Source organism: Schistocerca serialis, chromosome 2, assembly GCF_023864345.2.
Source record: "Schistocerca serialis cubense isolate TAMUIC-IGC-003099 chromosome 2, iqSchSeri2.2, whole genome shotgun sequence".
Lineage (NCBI taxonomy): Eukaryota > Metazoa > Arthropoda > Insecta > Orthoptera > Acrididae > Schistocerca > Schistocerca serialis.
Window position 1 is genome coordinate 462,983,553 of NC_064639.1, and position 16,097 is coordinate 462,999,649.

A 16,097-nucleotide genomic window follows, 5' to 3' on the forward strand; every position below is an offset into this window, starting at 1 on the left:
TGTATCCAGTGTTTTTGAAACAAACTACAGCTGATTTCTTCACAAATGAGGCAGTCACTATATCACTTCCATACTTCTTCAACAGACTGTCAGGAGGGGGGCAGTCACTATATCATTTCCATACTTCTTCAACAGACTGTCAGGAGGGGGAGATGTCACTGGCATTACACAAACGTCTTACCCGTCCATCATGGCAAGTATCAACTACCAGCCACTCCAATGACATCATGACACTAGTGAAGGATAGAATACAGCAACAGATGTGCAACAAAGTACACTAAGGGTGTGGGTGGTAGGTCCTGAGAAGGACTATCTGCTCAGCTTTGAAAAAATGCTAACCTCTATTTTGTGCAAATTTTTATCCTCTAAAGTTTAACAAACACTCAGCTTTGCAGAGTACTGCATCTTTTCAGAGTATTTTCAGGCTGAAATTTTGATGGGACTTCAAAATTTTGGATTTAGCACCCTCAAAACCACATTTAAAAAAATCTACACAACTTTGCACTATTTGGTCTTTTTGAGAATCATTTGACTGGACTATCAACCCTTTTGCTGCTGTGGGCATGTACACATCCTGCTACACCATTCTGAAGATGTTATGAGCATGTATATGCATGCCGCTTGGGTTTTCCTAGAGTGTTCTGGATGTCTGTATGCATTCTGAGCTGATGATCACTCACTGCTCCTGACAAGTTACTTCCATATCTTGGTGAATAAAAAAGTTTCAGATATTTATCACACAACATATATGCCTCATTGTTTGTTATAATTTGCGAAAAACCTTGTTCTATATCTTGAAATGTTTAAGAGATATGATGATTGTTATAACCATGATTGTTGATGTGGAAGGACATGAGTGGGTGTGTCACGTGAGACATCCTTCTGCTCTCAATTTTAAATAAATTTTTTATATCTTATCTGCATTTCATTTACAGCAATGTCAACCATATACAAAGTTTTTGCCTCTGCAAAATCTTTAATTTTGCAAAATGTTTTACTTAATTTGATGCGGCACAGTAACTATAGTATATAACGAAAAGAAATTCAGTCCTTTTATCAAGCAAAGATGTTAGTCTGTAAGATGTGCAAAAATCAATTCTTTTCACATAACAGTTTTGTTTTAAGAATGGATGATAAGTATTTCATAGCAGCCAGCAAGTCCACATGGACGGAACTAGGCATGTCATGCCTGACCGTCCATCAGATATAAAACCCAATGCCTCGGGAACAAAATTTTGTATCATTCTGACTTTAATTTTAAATAAAATTTCAATATCTTACTTACATTTCACTCACTGCAATGTGTGAACTGAAATGAACCAGATGCAAAGTTTATGCAATGCATTTTTACCTCTGCAAACTCTCTAAAATTACATGTACTTCTTCACTTCATTTGATGGAACACAGTAAGTATGACTGACAATGAAATGAAATCCAATTCCTTATTGATTGAAGATATTAGGCTGTAAGAAGGGCAAAAATCAAATTTTTTCACCTAATAATTTTCGAAAAATTGGATGATAAGTATTTCATATCAGCTGGAATGCCATCTCCCAGCACATGCAGTAGTACTTGACGAGCGATACAGCCGTAACAAACACTGCCTCAGCTTGAAAAGCAAAGGGCTCATCTATAGCTGTAAACTGCTTAACTGAAATTCATGAAGTAAGTTACAGTCATAACATGCCCTGCTCATAAATTTATTTATTGCATTGGCTCTAACTCTCTACACCTGAGAACTGACCACAATGAGGACTGGTAATTCTGTTATGCATTTAGTTTAATCATCAATTCATTTTATAAGTAGGATAAGGACTCATGGCTTAACCATGCTCTTTGGACTTGGAGTAATGATCAGTCACTGTTACCAGTTTAATGTTTTGTACATCATCAAGAAGTCACTTGTTTGTGTGCTGTGTCTCTAGCAGTCTTGTAAAAATAATTCCTAAAAGATGGATGAGAGAAGGATTTCAGCACTGGAAATAAGCAGAATTAACATGGTACTCTTCGTGGAGAAGAAGGAAATGAAAAGAAAGACTAGGAGTGTCGGAACCAACGAAGGAAAGGTGACAGACACCAAAGATAGATACCCATCCCACTCCCCACCCTAGGGACCCCTTACTGGGAGGAGTCTTACCAATGGGCCGAAAGATGATTTGCCAGTTCTACTGAATCATCACCACTGGCTTCATCACCGATGGTCCTGAAAATCGGTTTTAATACTCTGCTATTGCCAGTCATGGATAGTGTAGCAACACAAATAGGAACTGCCATTCACTTAACTAACCCACTTAACCAACTACACATTTAAGGAAACTATGGCTTATCAACAATACGTGTACCTCTTCCTTGCTCTACCCTGGATCAAGTAAGACAGGTAAGTAGCTAGATTTACTACATAATTCCGTATCAGTTCAACCTTAAAGCTCAGCCTGTCACAAATGGTATAAACAGCCCTACTACAACTCTCTTACCAAACCAAGTTCCTGTTAACGAAAAGAAAAGTCTACAAAATTCTGCAAAATGTACAAACCTGCCTACTATGCCTACATTAGGTATAACAGAAGATTCATTACAGCATGTATAGAAATCTAATATTTTTAACCTTTACAGCACTGCCACCAAACCAGAAGAGTTGCACATTTAGAGCAACTAACAACTTTCATTGCCTTGCATGCTGTAATTATCCACTTACTCCTCCCTGTCTGGTGAACAGCACTCAGAACTCAAACACTTGCATACTTACCATTTATTTATTAAATATGTATACACAATAGACAACACAGCTCAGGGAGGTTCATCTACTCTGCAACCTTTGAATAACCCTCCAAATAAATGGCATCCTTCTCCTACAGGAACTATCAAGTATGCCTCCTTCCACAAAATGATAATCCCTATTCACCCATCTATGTTCACAGCAACAGTGCCCATTCATTCTCATTTTGGTGTGGATCATACTGTCACTGGTAGACCTACAGTAATAATTACACAAATTTATATATGAAGGTTCAATATATCTAAAAACAAAGATGATGTGACTTAATGAAAGTGCTGTCAGGTCGACAGACACACAAACAAACACAAACGTACACACAAAATTCAAGCTTTCGCAACAAACTGTTGCCTCATCAGGAAAGAGGGAAGGAGAGGGAAAGACGAAAGGATGTGGGTTTTAAGGGAGAGGGTAAGGAGTCATTCCAATCCCGGGAGCGGAAAGACTTAACTTAGGGGGGAAAAAAGGACGGGTATACACTCGCACACACACACATATCCATCCACACTTATACAGACACAAGCAGACGTATTTAAAGACAAAGAGTTTGGGCAGAGATGTCAGTCTAGGTTGGTGTTAGTGGGAAGTATCCAGATAACCCGGACGGTGTAACACTGTGCCAAGATGTGCTGGCCATGCACCAAGGCATGTTTAGCCACAGGGTGATCCTCATTACCAACAAACACTGTCTGCCTGTGCCCATTCATGCGAATGGACAGTTTGTTGCTGGTCATTCCCACATAGAATGCGTCACAGTGTAGGCAGGTCAGTTGGTAGATCACGTGGGTGCTTTCACACGTGGCTCTGCCTTTGATCGTGTACACCTTCCGGGTTACAGGACTGGAGTAGGTGGTGGTGGGAGGGTGCATGGGACAGGTTTTACACCGGGGGCAGTTACAAGGGTAGGAGCCAGAGGGTAGGGAAGGTGGTTTGGGGATTTCATTTCCCTATGAAATCCCCAAACCACCTTCCCTACCCTATGGCTCCTACCCTATGAAATCCCCAAACCACCTTCCCTACCCTCTGGCTCCTACCCTTGTAACTGCCCCCGGTGTAAAACCTGTCCCATGCACCCTCCCACCACCACCTACTCCAGTCCTGTAACCCGGAAGGTGTACACGATCAAAGGCAGAGCCACGTGTGAAAGCACCCACGTGATCTACCAACTGACCTGCCTACACTGTGACGCATTCTATGTGGGAATGACCAGCAACAAACTGTCCATTCGCATGAATGGACACAGGCAGACAGTGTTTGTTGGTAATGAGGATCACCCTGTGGCTAAACATGCCTTGGTGCATGGCCAGCACATCTTGGCACAGTGTTACACCGTCCGGGGTATCTGGATACTTCCCACTAACACCAACCTATCCGAACTCCGGAGATGGGAACTTGCTCTTCAATATATCCTCTCTTCCCGTTATCCACCAGGCCTCAATCTCCGCTAATTTCAAGTTGCCGCCACTCGTACCTCACCTGTCATTCAACAACATCTTTGCCTCTGCACTTCTGCCTCGACTGACATCTCTGCCCAAACTCTTTGTCTTTAAATACGTCTGCTTGTGTCTGTATATGTGTGGATGGATATGTGTGTGTGTGTGTGTGTGTGCGAGTGTATACCCGTCCTTTTTTCCTTTTTTCCCCCCTAAGGTAAGTCTTTCCGCTCCCGGGATTGAAATGACTCCTTACCCTCTCCCTTAAAACCCACATCCTTTCGTCTTTCCCTCTCCTTCCCTCTTTCCTGATGAGGCAACAGTTTGTTGCGAAAGCTTGAATTTTGTGTGTACGTTTGTGTTTGTTTGTGTGTCTGTCGACCTGCCAGCACTTTCATTTGGTAAGTCACATCATCTTTGTTTTTAGATATATTTTTCCTATGTGGAATGTTTCCCTTTATTATAACCATATCATTTATATGAAGGTTCAGTTACATTTAATATTATATACCACTGTACTCTCCTCCCCTTTTCCTGTATATTTTGAAGGACTCACCCTTACTGTATTTAGAAACCATATCTGGTCACTGAGATTCCTCATCTGCTTTCTCTTAAGTATGTTCCTCTATGTTCAACTCAATGTGACTTAAGCTTATTTTTCTTCATTACAAAAGTGTTTTGGTAATGTGACTTTGGGTGCACCTATGTAGCTCTCTCCTGATCCTATCTGGACATTGGTACATCAGACAGTTAATATACATATATTATTATCTTCCCTTTCCTTTCTCCATTCAACATGCATTGCTAATAGCCAGCATTAGTATCATGCACATTTACCATCTGCTTATGCCAATATACTTTTCAGCCATTATGCACATGATGTTAGCAAAAAAATGAACTAGAAATATTCCCTTATGTAATCTCTACTATACATTAAAAAATCTAGAGTGTTGGTGTTCATTATTTATGCTTATTATTTTGAATATGTTATGAACAAGTAACACAAAAATCATAGCCCCATGTCCTGCAATTGCAACTGAGTAGTTAATTCTTTAATCTTGGTCACAGTTGACATTGCATTTGTATTTTCTGTCTGTTAAAACCACCTGTTAGAGAGAGGCAGTAATGACTATAAGGTTACATAACATTACTTTGCTTTTTGCCATTCGAGCAATTTAGTAATGTATATGACATTTCTCACATGCTTTAGTAACTTAGCATAACTCTAGACAGTATTTATAGTAAATATGATAGTTATGGTGTTTATTATTTTGTGCAGTTAATGCAAGATTGGCACAAATGGCTTGGTTGCTTCATCTTTTTTAATTTATACCATTGTTGTTGTTGTTGTTGTTGTTGTGGTCTTCAGTTCAGAGGCTGGTTTGATGCAGCTCTCCGTGCTACTCTATCCTGTGCAAGGTTCTTCATCTCCCAGTACCTAGGGCAACCTACATTCTTCTGAATCTGTTTAGTGTATTCATCTCTTGGTCTCCCTCTATGATTTTTACCATCCACGCTGCCCTCCGATACTAGATTGGTGATCCCTTGATGCCTCAGAATATGCTCTACCAACCGATCCCTTCTTCTGGTCAAGTTGTGCCACAAATTTCTCTTCTCTCCAATTCTATTCAATGCCTCCTCATTAGTTATGTGATCTACCCATCTAATCTTCAGCATTCTTCTGTAGCACCACATTTCGAGAGCTTCTATTCTCTTCTTGTCTCAACTATTTATCGTCCATGCTTCACTTCCATACATGGCTACACTGCATACAAATACCTTCAGAAATGACTTCCTTACACTTAAATGTATGCTCGATGTTAACAAATTTCTCTTCTTCAGAAACGCTTTCCTTGCTATTGCCAGTCTACATTTTATATCCTCTCTACTTTGACCATCATCAGTTATTTTGCTCCCCAAATAGCAAAACTCCTTTACTACTTTAAGTGTCTCATTTCCTAATCTAATTCCTGCAGCATCACCAGATTTAATTCGACTACATTCCATTATTCTCATTTTGCTTTTGTTGATGTTCATCTTATATCCTCCTTTCAAGACATGGTCCAAGCCATTCAGCTGCTCTTCCAGGTCCTTTGCAGTCTCTGACAGAATTACAATGTCATCGGCGAACCTCAAAGTTTTTATTTCTTCTCCATGGATTTACCCAAGAGGACGCTATTATCATTTAATATACTGTTGCTTTCTCTAATTTATTTTAGAAATGTAGCCTGTGTTGTATCTTCAAAAATTATGGGGTCCTGGCCTAGAGTAGTATGTCTAGGTTTTGAAAGAAACTGCATGGCAGCGACTGAATATTACAGCATATGACAAAAATGACTATTTTTTATGTCTTGTATGTTCAGATGATGACGAGAAAATGTCTAAGAGTGAGACTGCATAGTCCTTTTTTATTAGCGAAGTGATCACTCTTGGCTCTTCATGTACAGGGTAGAATAAAATAGTAAACAGAGGGAGAGACTGACTGTTATATGGAAAGTTCTTCCAAAGCATGACTTCTTCTTTGCTGTAACTGTATCTGTGCTGAAAATGTGAAAGTGCTTACCTATGTTTTCAACTTTCTATTAAATTATTAGAAAGCACTTCTTCTCATACAAAATTACATTGATCCATCCGTTACAATACACAAATGCTTCATACAATGCTTCCATGACTTTTGAGTGTACTGTTGGATCTAACTGTCAAAAGTTCACGATACTTTGTGCAGTCTTCCAAAGCAAATCCAGTGAAAAACGAGATGACATCAGAGCTGACAATAATGTTAGACTCCTGCAGTATTAGCTCTTTCAGCCAACAGGTGAAATCACCTGAGTTCCTTGTGTGATATACTCACTTGCCGACATAATGGCCCAACATACCATGAGCCCACAGCAGACATTTCACTCCATCTGTGCCACCTGATGGTGGTGGAATGGCTATCTGCTGAAATATTGTAGACTTTTGATGATCAGATCTGTAATTACTCTTGAGAACCATGGAAGCAGCATATATGCCACACATACAGGGTGTTACAAAAAGGTACGGGCAAACTTTCAGGAAACATTCCTCACACACAAAGAAAGAAAATATGACTTACTCCACATTTGTCACACAGTCTCAGGGTATTGAAAGAACCAACAGCAAATAAGTCTCCTTCAGGTGTCCACGAAACAGATGTAATTGGGTAGTCGTGAACTGAACTGCAGTACAGCTGTCTTCCATATGTGTCCCACACCTGCAATAATGTTTTCCGATAAAACACTATAATGACTTAATTGCAATAGATATCAAATATTGCAAAAACACAGCAACAAATGCCTTAAACTACTCCACATATGTGACTCTTGAAGTTCCTAGCATAATGAGTATTCCATGAGGTGTAAACTTAGTGCCACACAGCAGCAATTTGCTGTGGAAAAGTCAACTGAGGGTGACTGCTAGGTTGTTAGCTGAAATATCGTTGCAAGACACCACGATCATCAGGCTGCAATCCTGAAGCTTCGTGGAAGACTCCACATATACTCATTAACATGAATTTAATTAAAAACATATCCTGTATCTGAGATGCAGGAACTGCACAGATGGGTCTCAGTAAGTGCTCAGTATAAAATGTTGAGAAAGGCTTGGAATTATCAGATGGAATAGCTGGTACCTACATTATTACGTCCCAGCCAATGTAACATATAGTGGCAAAAGTGTTAGCCAGTCACTGTTACACAGCCTTCAATCATTGAAGAGGAGCAAATAGGGGTCCTCTCTGCAGAAGGAGGGCAACTCCACTCAGCTGGAAACACTGACAGTGTGTGGTTCTAGAAGGCAGAGAAAAAAAGACTGATAATAAGGTTAGAGCACAGCAGGGGATGTCAAATTGAGCAAAATTTGACAGACAGACATAGGTCAGAAATGCATCATTGTGGAGCTATGGAAATTAAATGAAAGACAATGTATGACAATTATGAGGAAGTGTATGCATTTAACTGAAGTGTCCCAGCTCTACTGATTAATTAATAATTTTAAGAATAATAACTATGAAGGAAATTTTCTGGCACTGCATAAGAGGTGGAACAATAGTGAGTTTGCCCGGGAATGTGTGTCTCAGCTAAATTACGCACAGCGACACACACTCCACAAAGAGCAGGTGAAATAAAAAAATACTAAGTGACACTGGCTTCATACCATAAGAATTAACATATTTCACAATACTAGCGAACTAAACAGAAATTCACATCCTATCTCTACCATGGATGGGAAGAGACAGACAGTACAAGATCAATGAAACATCCAATAGGAGTTTCTACAAAACATAAGAAAATTAATGATCTTAATTTTTTCTTACTGCCTCCACAGCTTGATTGCTGTGGACGTACTGAATTTCAATCTTTGCTGTAAACTAGGGCTTAGGCAAATTAATGGATAAAAATTAACACAGTAAACTAAAACATATACACATAAACCAGCATAAGTCCCAATACACAGCTAATTCCTGCTATCTATCAAATTGAATTACTAATTAAAATATCTGAAGATAATCATTTCAGTTGAACAGTCATACGTTGAATTCCTGTTCATGAAAAGTTATGTTAGACGTGAATTTTCCATGATGTTGACTGGGTAAAGCTTGGTTAGTAAATAAGCTATGCTAAAAGTATCAAAATGCCATTTATTTTTTAAGATAATAAGCTGTACTGCACAAACAGCACTGTAGTAAAATATTCAACAAGTGGTACTGGAAGGTGCAATGTTATTAATAATGGCATCTAATTGCTACATATTTCAATTTATGTTAATGAACAGAGAACATGAATGAATTTTTATTGAGAGTGTGAACCACTGCAATGCTGGAAAAAAAAACATAACTTAAATTTTACTCATTTGCCTTGAATAATCTTCTACTTTCAAAGTTGGGATCTCTTGGGCATGGTAGCAATATTAAACCTTTTCTATCGCAATATTCCAAGCAAACCAATGAGTGATGTCCAGTTTGTGAGCTGATGCTCTGATATTGGTTGAAGGCATTATCACATTGGACTAACTATTCAAGATTCTACAGTCCTCAATTTTCTTTGCAATCCAGTATTGGCCATTTTGAGTGCTAATATGCTCGTTTCTCTCAAATAATGGTAAGCAGTTCTAAAGGTGTTGACTGCTGGTAGCCTTCTGTTGGGAAATGTTAAGCATACCATCTCCTTGCAACCTTAGCACTTCATCCCACTGCTCCACAAGCAATGTGAATGTTGGGTAGGACATTGTTTACATACCTGTTCATGGTGTATCTGGAACAGTACAGCCTGCAGTGACCCGTACAGTGGAACAAACAACCACAGCATAAGATAACAGAGCTCAGATGGGATAAAACACTCTGTTAGACTACCCAACATGTTCACTTATCAGAGAAACTTCTGGGTACTCAGTTAATTGGAAAATTTGGATTTGGTTCAAATGGCTCTGAGCACTATGGGACTCAACTTCTGAGGTCATTAGTCCCCTAGAACTTAGAACTAGTTAAACCTAACTAACCTAAGGACATCACAAACATCCATGCCCGAGGCAGGATTCGAACCTGCGACCGTAGCGGTCTTGCGGTTCCAGACTGCAGCGCCTTTAACCGCACGGCCACTTCGGCCGGTGGAAAATTTGGATTTATCTGACATTTCCTACCATAATCTGTTCTTATTATTAAATCTGAGTGCGAGGTCACAAAAGGCCAATGATGTTTACAGCATTTAACGCCCAATGTATTGCCTAACATGCAACCACAATATTGGCTAATAATCAACAGAGGGTGGGACTGGAGATATCCAATGGTGAGCACAGCATGGGGATATGACTGGAGCTGAGCTGCTTAGTCGACAAGTAACTTACAACACTGCTAGTGGTGATGGAGCAAAGCAGAGCAATGTCAACAATAAACAAAGCAAACACTGTACTATATCTACAACAACAGTTGCCGAAACTGGCACTTTGTCAGAAAGCAACCCTAGGAATTTTGTAGAGTGGGAAAGAAGTGCCAGACAAAATATTAGCACTTCTGCAAGATGAATCAGTGGTATGGGTGTTGCCATACACGCTTGACTGTGCAGACAATGTACATGAGAAGTACAAAGATGACAATATGTGCTAAACAGCGAAAGTGATGTTGAAACAGGTGTTGAGGCTAGCAGTTCACCATCCATGTCAGACAATCCCATCTTCAATGAAATGTAGTAAAGGACAATCATTGTTCAAGAAGTGGGTGGGGTACTAAACATAATTACATACATGGAAGATCATCCACAGTATACTAAAAAACTAGTTATGAACGGATTAAAAAGAAATCCACAGCAATATGGTCATGTAGTGCATAAGAGGAACAATGAATATTCAAGATAGGATAAGGTGCACTTATTACAAAAACTGGTGCCTGCGCATTTCAGAGATGCTTGATACAATTTACAGGATGTGCGTGATAGTGGCCTACTACTTTGTGCACATCAAACTGTGCATGACATAGATTACAGTGATTTAAAGGGAAGCAGTGGATGGTCGCAAACTGGTACAGAACTGGAAGACGTAAGATAACACAATTTCAAACAAAGCGCCAACTTGATGATGTACAGCAAACTGCGGAATCAGTCCAAAAAATTGAGGATGAGATAAACAAACTTACCCCAGCATTCAGTAAAAAATTTGTTTTCAACTCTGACCAATCAGGATTTGAAGAGGAAATTCATATGATAGGAACTCTGGAAATCAGAGGTACCAAGAGAGTTGTATCAAAATCAACTAACATCAATGCCTTAATGCATTCGTATACAGTCATGCTGACTGTTAATCTGGATGGTAAATTCGCTGAAAAGTTTTTTATTGTGGTGCAAGATGTTGGAGTTGCTTTGCGCCCTATATATCTTTCATGTGTGCATGATCCTGCAAGGGCAGCAAAGAATATATACATTATAGCATGCAAGCATGAGAAAATGGGCATAAGAGGACTACAGCTATGGTATGAGTACTGCTTTTGGCCAATAGCTCGTCAAAGTAATTTGCTTCTGCATGATTCCTGGTCAGCAAATAATATCATACTCATTTAGAGCAAACTATCCCTCCTGAAAGGTATGTGACATTGCAATTCATACCACATGGAACCACTGGACAAATTCAGCCTCTGAATGTTTGTTTCTTCCGTGCCTATAAAACACACCATCGCACCATCTACAGCTACACCTCATAGGATAGCCAGTTTCATGATAAGTTCCATAACAGACTATTTTGCATTTGATTGCATGCCATCACATTCCATCAGTTCTCATTTACCCTGTTACTGACCAACATGAATCTATATGCATTTTTTAAGAGTGGATACCTTGCTGAATGTCCTGCATGGTCTGTAACTCCCAAAGTTCAATCTTGATTGTGCAAAACTTTGTGATCACTGTGGTGCAAATTAATGGTTTGTTTTGAACATTTCCTGAATGTTGACAGTTTCCATCTGGAGAAGTGTAATTTAGTTACACCCCACAGAAGGTTGATCTGTGCACCTCACGGACACCCATTTTGTCACCCTCCTGATGAACATGGTTAGTCATTAGCAGCTAATATTTTCCCTGTCATAATTGTTAACACAACAGTTTCAAATGACCCTTACTAAATATTGAACTTATGACCTTGCACTCAACAGCTTGTAAAACTTACGGATTGTTTACCTCTGTTTATGAAACCGACTGTCTTGTCTTTCAAAGATATTTCCTCATTACTCTGTCCCTGTTATAGTGAGAATAGCCATATCACTGTGCACAGGCAAGAATTCCACAGTCTACACAAGAAATCATTGTTGTCAGACCAGGCTAGAGTTAGTGGCCTACAAGGCTTAAGCCACAGATGCCATTTTAAGTGTTCTAATGCTCAGTGTCAATGTTCCTATGAGGATTCTGTTATATGTAATCCATTCCTCACAGAGGAGTCCATTCGGACATTTTACATTTACAGGTGCTCAAAGTGTTGCAATCAGCAGACAAACAATTCAAATATTTATCTGAGGCAGCAGAAATTTCATCTTTATCACACAAGCCCACCCAGTCTGAAAATCCATAGCCTCAGCATTGTCCACCAAAATTTTTCATGTGGTCTAAAACATCTAAGTGTCATGTTCATACATAGTACAGGCAACGCTGTCACACCCAACACTATTGTCACAATTTTTCAGACAACATGGTTAAAACCACTTCCAGCACACAAACACATTATTCACATTCTGTCACAAGTGGGCCCATGTGGCTACAATGGCACACCACTCCATTGTGACCAATACAAATAAACAGTGTTATGACGATGCTGCACCAACAAAATCATATCCTGCAACAATCTCACATTATCATATCCTGCAACAATCTCACATTATACAGTGCATCCAATAAATAGAGATACAATTTTATGTCCGTAAGGGAGCAACAGCATCTCTTATAGTCACAGCTACATACTGGAATTTGGGATCTACATCACTATCAAGTACCCAAGGTCATTCTGTCATTTATAACAATCAACATATCCAGTCACAGAACAGTTCACTGCTGATATTGTGTATAAGTTCATTACTATTCCCATATCAAAAATATCATCAAACTTGCTGCCTTCATTATTTTTAGGTTTGTGACAAAGGATTCAGTCAGTATCATCGCTGATAAGATTGCTTTCCAGGTATTAAAGTCAGTAGACTTAGATGAAGTATCAATGTGTGTACTGAAACAATGCTTATGGATTATACAAGGCCCCTTAACAAATATAATAAATTAATCCTTCACATCAGGGACATTTCCAGAGCAGTTAAAACAGGCAAGAGTTGTACCTTTGCTTAAGAAAGGAAATGCAGAAGACATAGAAAATTACCGGTCCATTTCCCTGCTGTCAGCATTCTCAAAAATAATAGAAGCAATAATGAAAGACAGATTAATGAATTACCTGAATAAATACAATCTTTTAAGCGAATCACAGTTTGGTTTCCGAAGTGGCAAAAATACGGAGTCAGCCATAGTAGAATTCACAAAAGTTGTACTTGATGCTCTTGACAAAGATGAGTATGTCACAGGCATATTGGTGGATCTTTCAAAGGCATCTGATACAGTCGACCAAAAGGATCTATTAAATAAATTAAAGGCATTAGGGATAAGAGGGGTAGCTAACAACTGGTTTCGATCATACCTAACAGATAGGGTACAAACAGTAGAGATAACACATACTTCAAATAGATCTAAACATTTAGTAAAACACTTATCAGAACCACAATATATTAATATAGGGGATCCGCAAGGTAGTGTATTAGGACCAATACTGTTCCTGCTATACATCAATGACTTTCCCAGTAGTGTTACCTCTTCGCTGATGACAGCAATATTACAGTCACTGAGAAAACAAGAGAACTCCTTGCCAAGAAAGTAAATGAAACTCTCAAGGAAGTTTATGATTGGTCAATAAGTAATAAAGTGACACTGAACATAAAGAAAACTAATGCCATGAATTTCAATTTGAAGAGGAAAAATGACAATGTTAAATTAAATGTAGATGGCACCTCTATAGACTGTGTAACAAATGCCAAATTCCTGGGAATAAATATTTATTCTCAGTTGAAGTGGTGTGAACACACAAAGGTACTTGCAAACAGAATGTCATCAGCATGTTAAGCCCTTACAAGGGAACCTCCCCATCGCACCCCCCTCAGATTTAGTTATAAGTTGGCACAGTGGATAGGCCTTAAAAAACTGAACACAGATCAATCGAGAAAACAGGAAGAAGTTGTGTGGAACTATGAAAAAAATAAGCAAAATATACAAACTGAGTAATCCATGCGTAAGATGGCAACATCAAGGGCAATGTGAGCTCAGGAGCGCCGTGGTCCATGGTTAGCGTGAGCAGCTGCCGAACGAGAGGTCCTTGGTTCAAGTCTTCACTTGAGTGAAAAGTTTACTTTCTTTATTTTCACAAATTTATTATCTGTCCGTTCGTTCATTGATGTCTCTGTTCACTGTAGTAAGTTTAATGTCTGCGTTTTGTGACCGCACCACAAAACCGTGCGATTAGTAGACGAAAGGACTTGCCTCTTCAAAGGGAACTGAAAACATTTGATCGCAAGGTCATAGGTCAACCGATTCCTCCACAGGCAAACACATCTGATATATTCTATACGACACTGGTGACAGCATGTGCGTCACATGACAGGAATATGTTGTCGACCCACCTAACTTGTACGGGTAAAAAGATTCTTCTACCTTGCCCGATTTAGGTTTTCATGTGGATGTGATAATCACTCCCAAAGAAGTGTTTAGGTGTAGCGTCCCCATACTATGGCGCAGTTACCTCGCATCAGACGGACGAACGGACGGACAGATAATAATTGTCTGAAAATAAAAAATTAAACTTTTTCATGGGAGGGAAGACTTGAACCAAGGACCTCTCATTCCGCAGCTGCTCACGCTAACCATGGGACCACAGCGCTCCTGAGCTCACACTGTCCTTGATGTTGCCTATCTTGCGCATGGACTACTCAGTTTTTATATTTTGCTTATTTTTTTCATAGTCTCACACAACTTCTTCCTGTTTTCTCGATTGATCTGTGTTCAGTTTTGCAAGGCCTATCCACTGTGCCAACTTATAACTAAATCTGAGGGGGGTGCGATGGGGAGGTTCCCTTGTTAGAATCCTATCATCAGTGTGTAACATGCAGTGTCTTTTAGTTACATATTATTCATATGTACACTCAATTCTTAGCTATGAAATTCTTTTTTTGGGGAACAAATACACAAAATATGAACACAATTTTCAAACTCCAGAAAAGACCCATAAGAATAATAACCAAAAATACTAGTCAAGCTCATTGTAAGGATCTGTTCAGAACACTGGGGATTTTAACTGCTCCATGTGAATACATTTACCAGTCAGTTGTACACATCAAAAACCACATTGGTAATTACTGCACAAACAGCTCTGACCATGACCATGCAACAAGAGATAGACTCAACTGACATTTACCAAGGAAAAATAAACATAGAACTCAAAACAGCATTTTCTACCAAGGAATAAAACTGTACAATAAATTACCAAAAGAGGTTAAAGATATTGCCAAAACACACTTATTTAAAAAGGCAGCTAAAAAGTACCTGTTATGCAGCACATTTTATGCACTGAAGGATTACTTAGCTAAAACAGAGTAGGGGTTTGATAAAGAATGTAATACTAATAAATAATAATAATAAGAATGATTATAAAATATCAAACATTCCACATAACACCTTCACTTTATGTTTTTTTTCCTTCTTTTTTTTTCCTTTCTAGAAATACTTACCCCCAAGCTATGCACAGCACAATACTAACATCTCTTCCTCTTTCTGAGTTCAACATCCCACTCATCATGGAGGGATGCTGGCTCAGTTTTTCAGGATAGCAAATGGGAAGTTGCGGTACAGAAAATGGCTCAGAGATCACCAGTGTGTGTGTGTGTGTGTGTGTGTGTGTGTGTGTGTGTACTGACTGAAGTGCTATGAAACAATGTGTGTATAGTGTGTGCAGTGACTGATAGTGACATATGAGTGAACAATGTGGCATTACACTATATAATAAATTATTTGTAAAAAAAAAACTATTGTATACCAGGAGTAAATCTAATGATTGTCTCTAACTAGAAGTCTGTAAATATATGTGTATACGAAGTACCTTATTTTAAATTGATCTAAATTTGTAAATATAATAGAGGGAAACATTCCATGCGGGAAAAATATATTTAAAAACAAAGATGACGATGGGTCGGTCACTTTGCCACGAAGAAAAATGATCCTAATCCTACTCCTAATGATCCAACTCCCCAAGACACTATCCAAATTGAACCCTGCCTGAAACAGTTCCACCCTCCGTCACAGCGGGACCCACCTCCT

The 16,097-nt window shown here is 39.0% G+C and overlaps 1 protein-coding gene across 2 annotated transcripts in view; it reads right to left on the reverse strand.

Annotated features, from left to right (window-relative positions):
- LOC126457365 (intraflagellar transport protein 80 homolog) overlaps positions 1-16,097 on the reverse strand; it is a 461,822-nt gene that overhangs the window by 322,315 nt on the left and 123,410 nt on the right. For both annotated transcript variants that reach the window (XM_050093607.1, XM_050093608.1), the window contains exon 6: positions 7,301-7,438. In XM_050093607.1, coding sequence (XP_049949564.1) covers positions 7,301-7,438 — 138 coding nt within the window. The remainder of the gene's footprint in view (positions 1-7,300; positions 7,439-16,097) is intronic.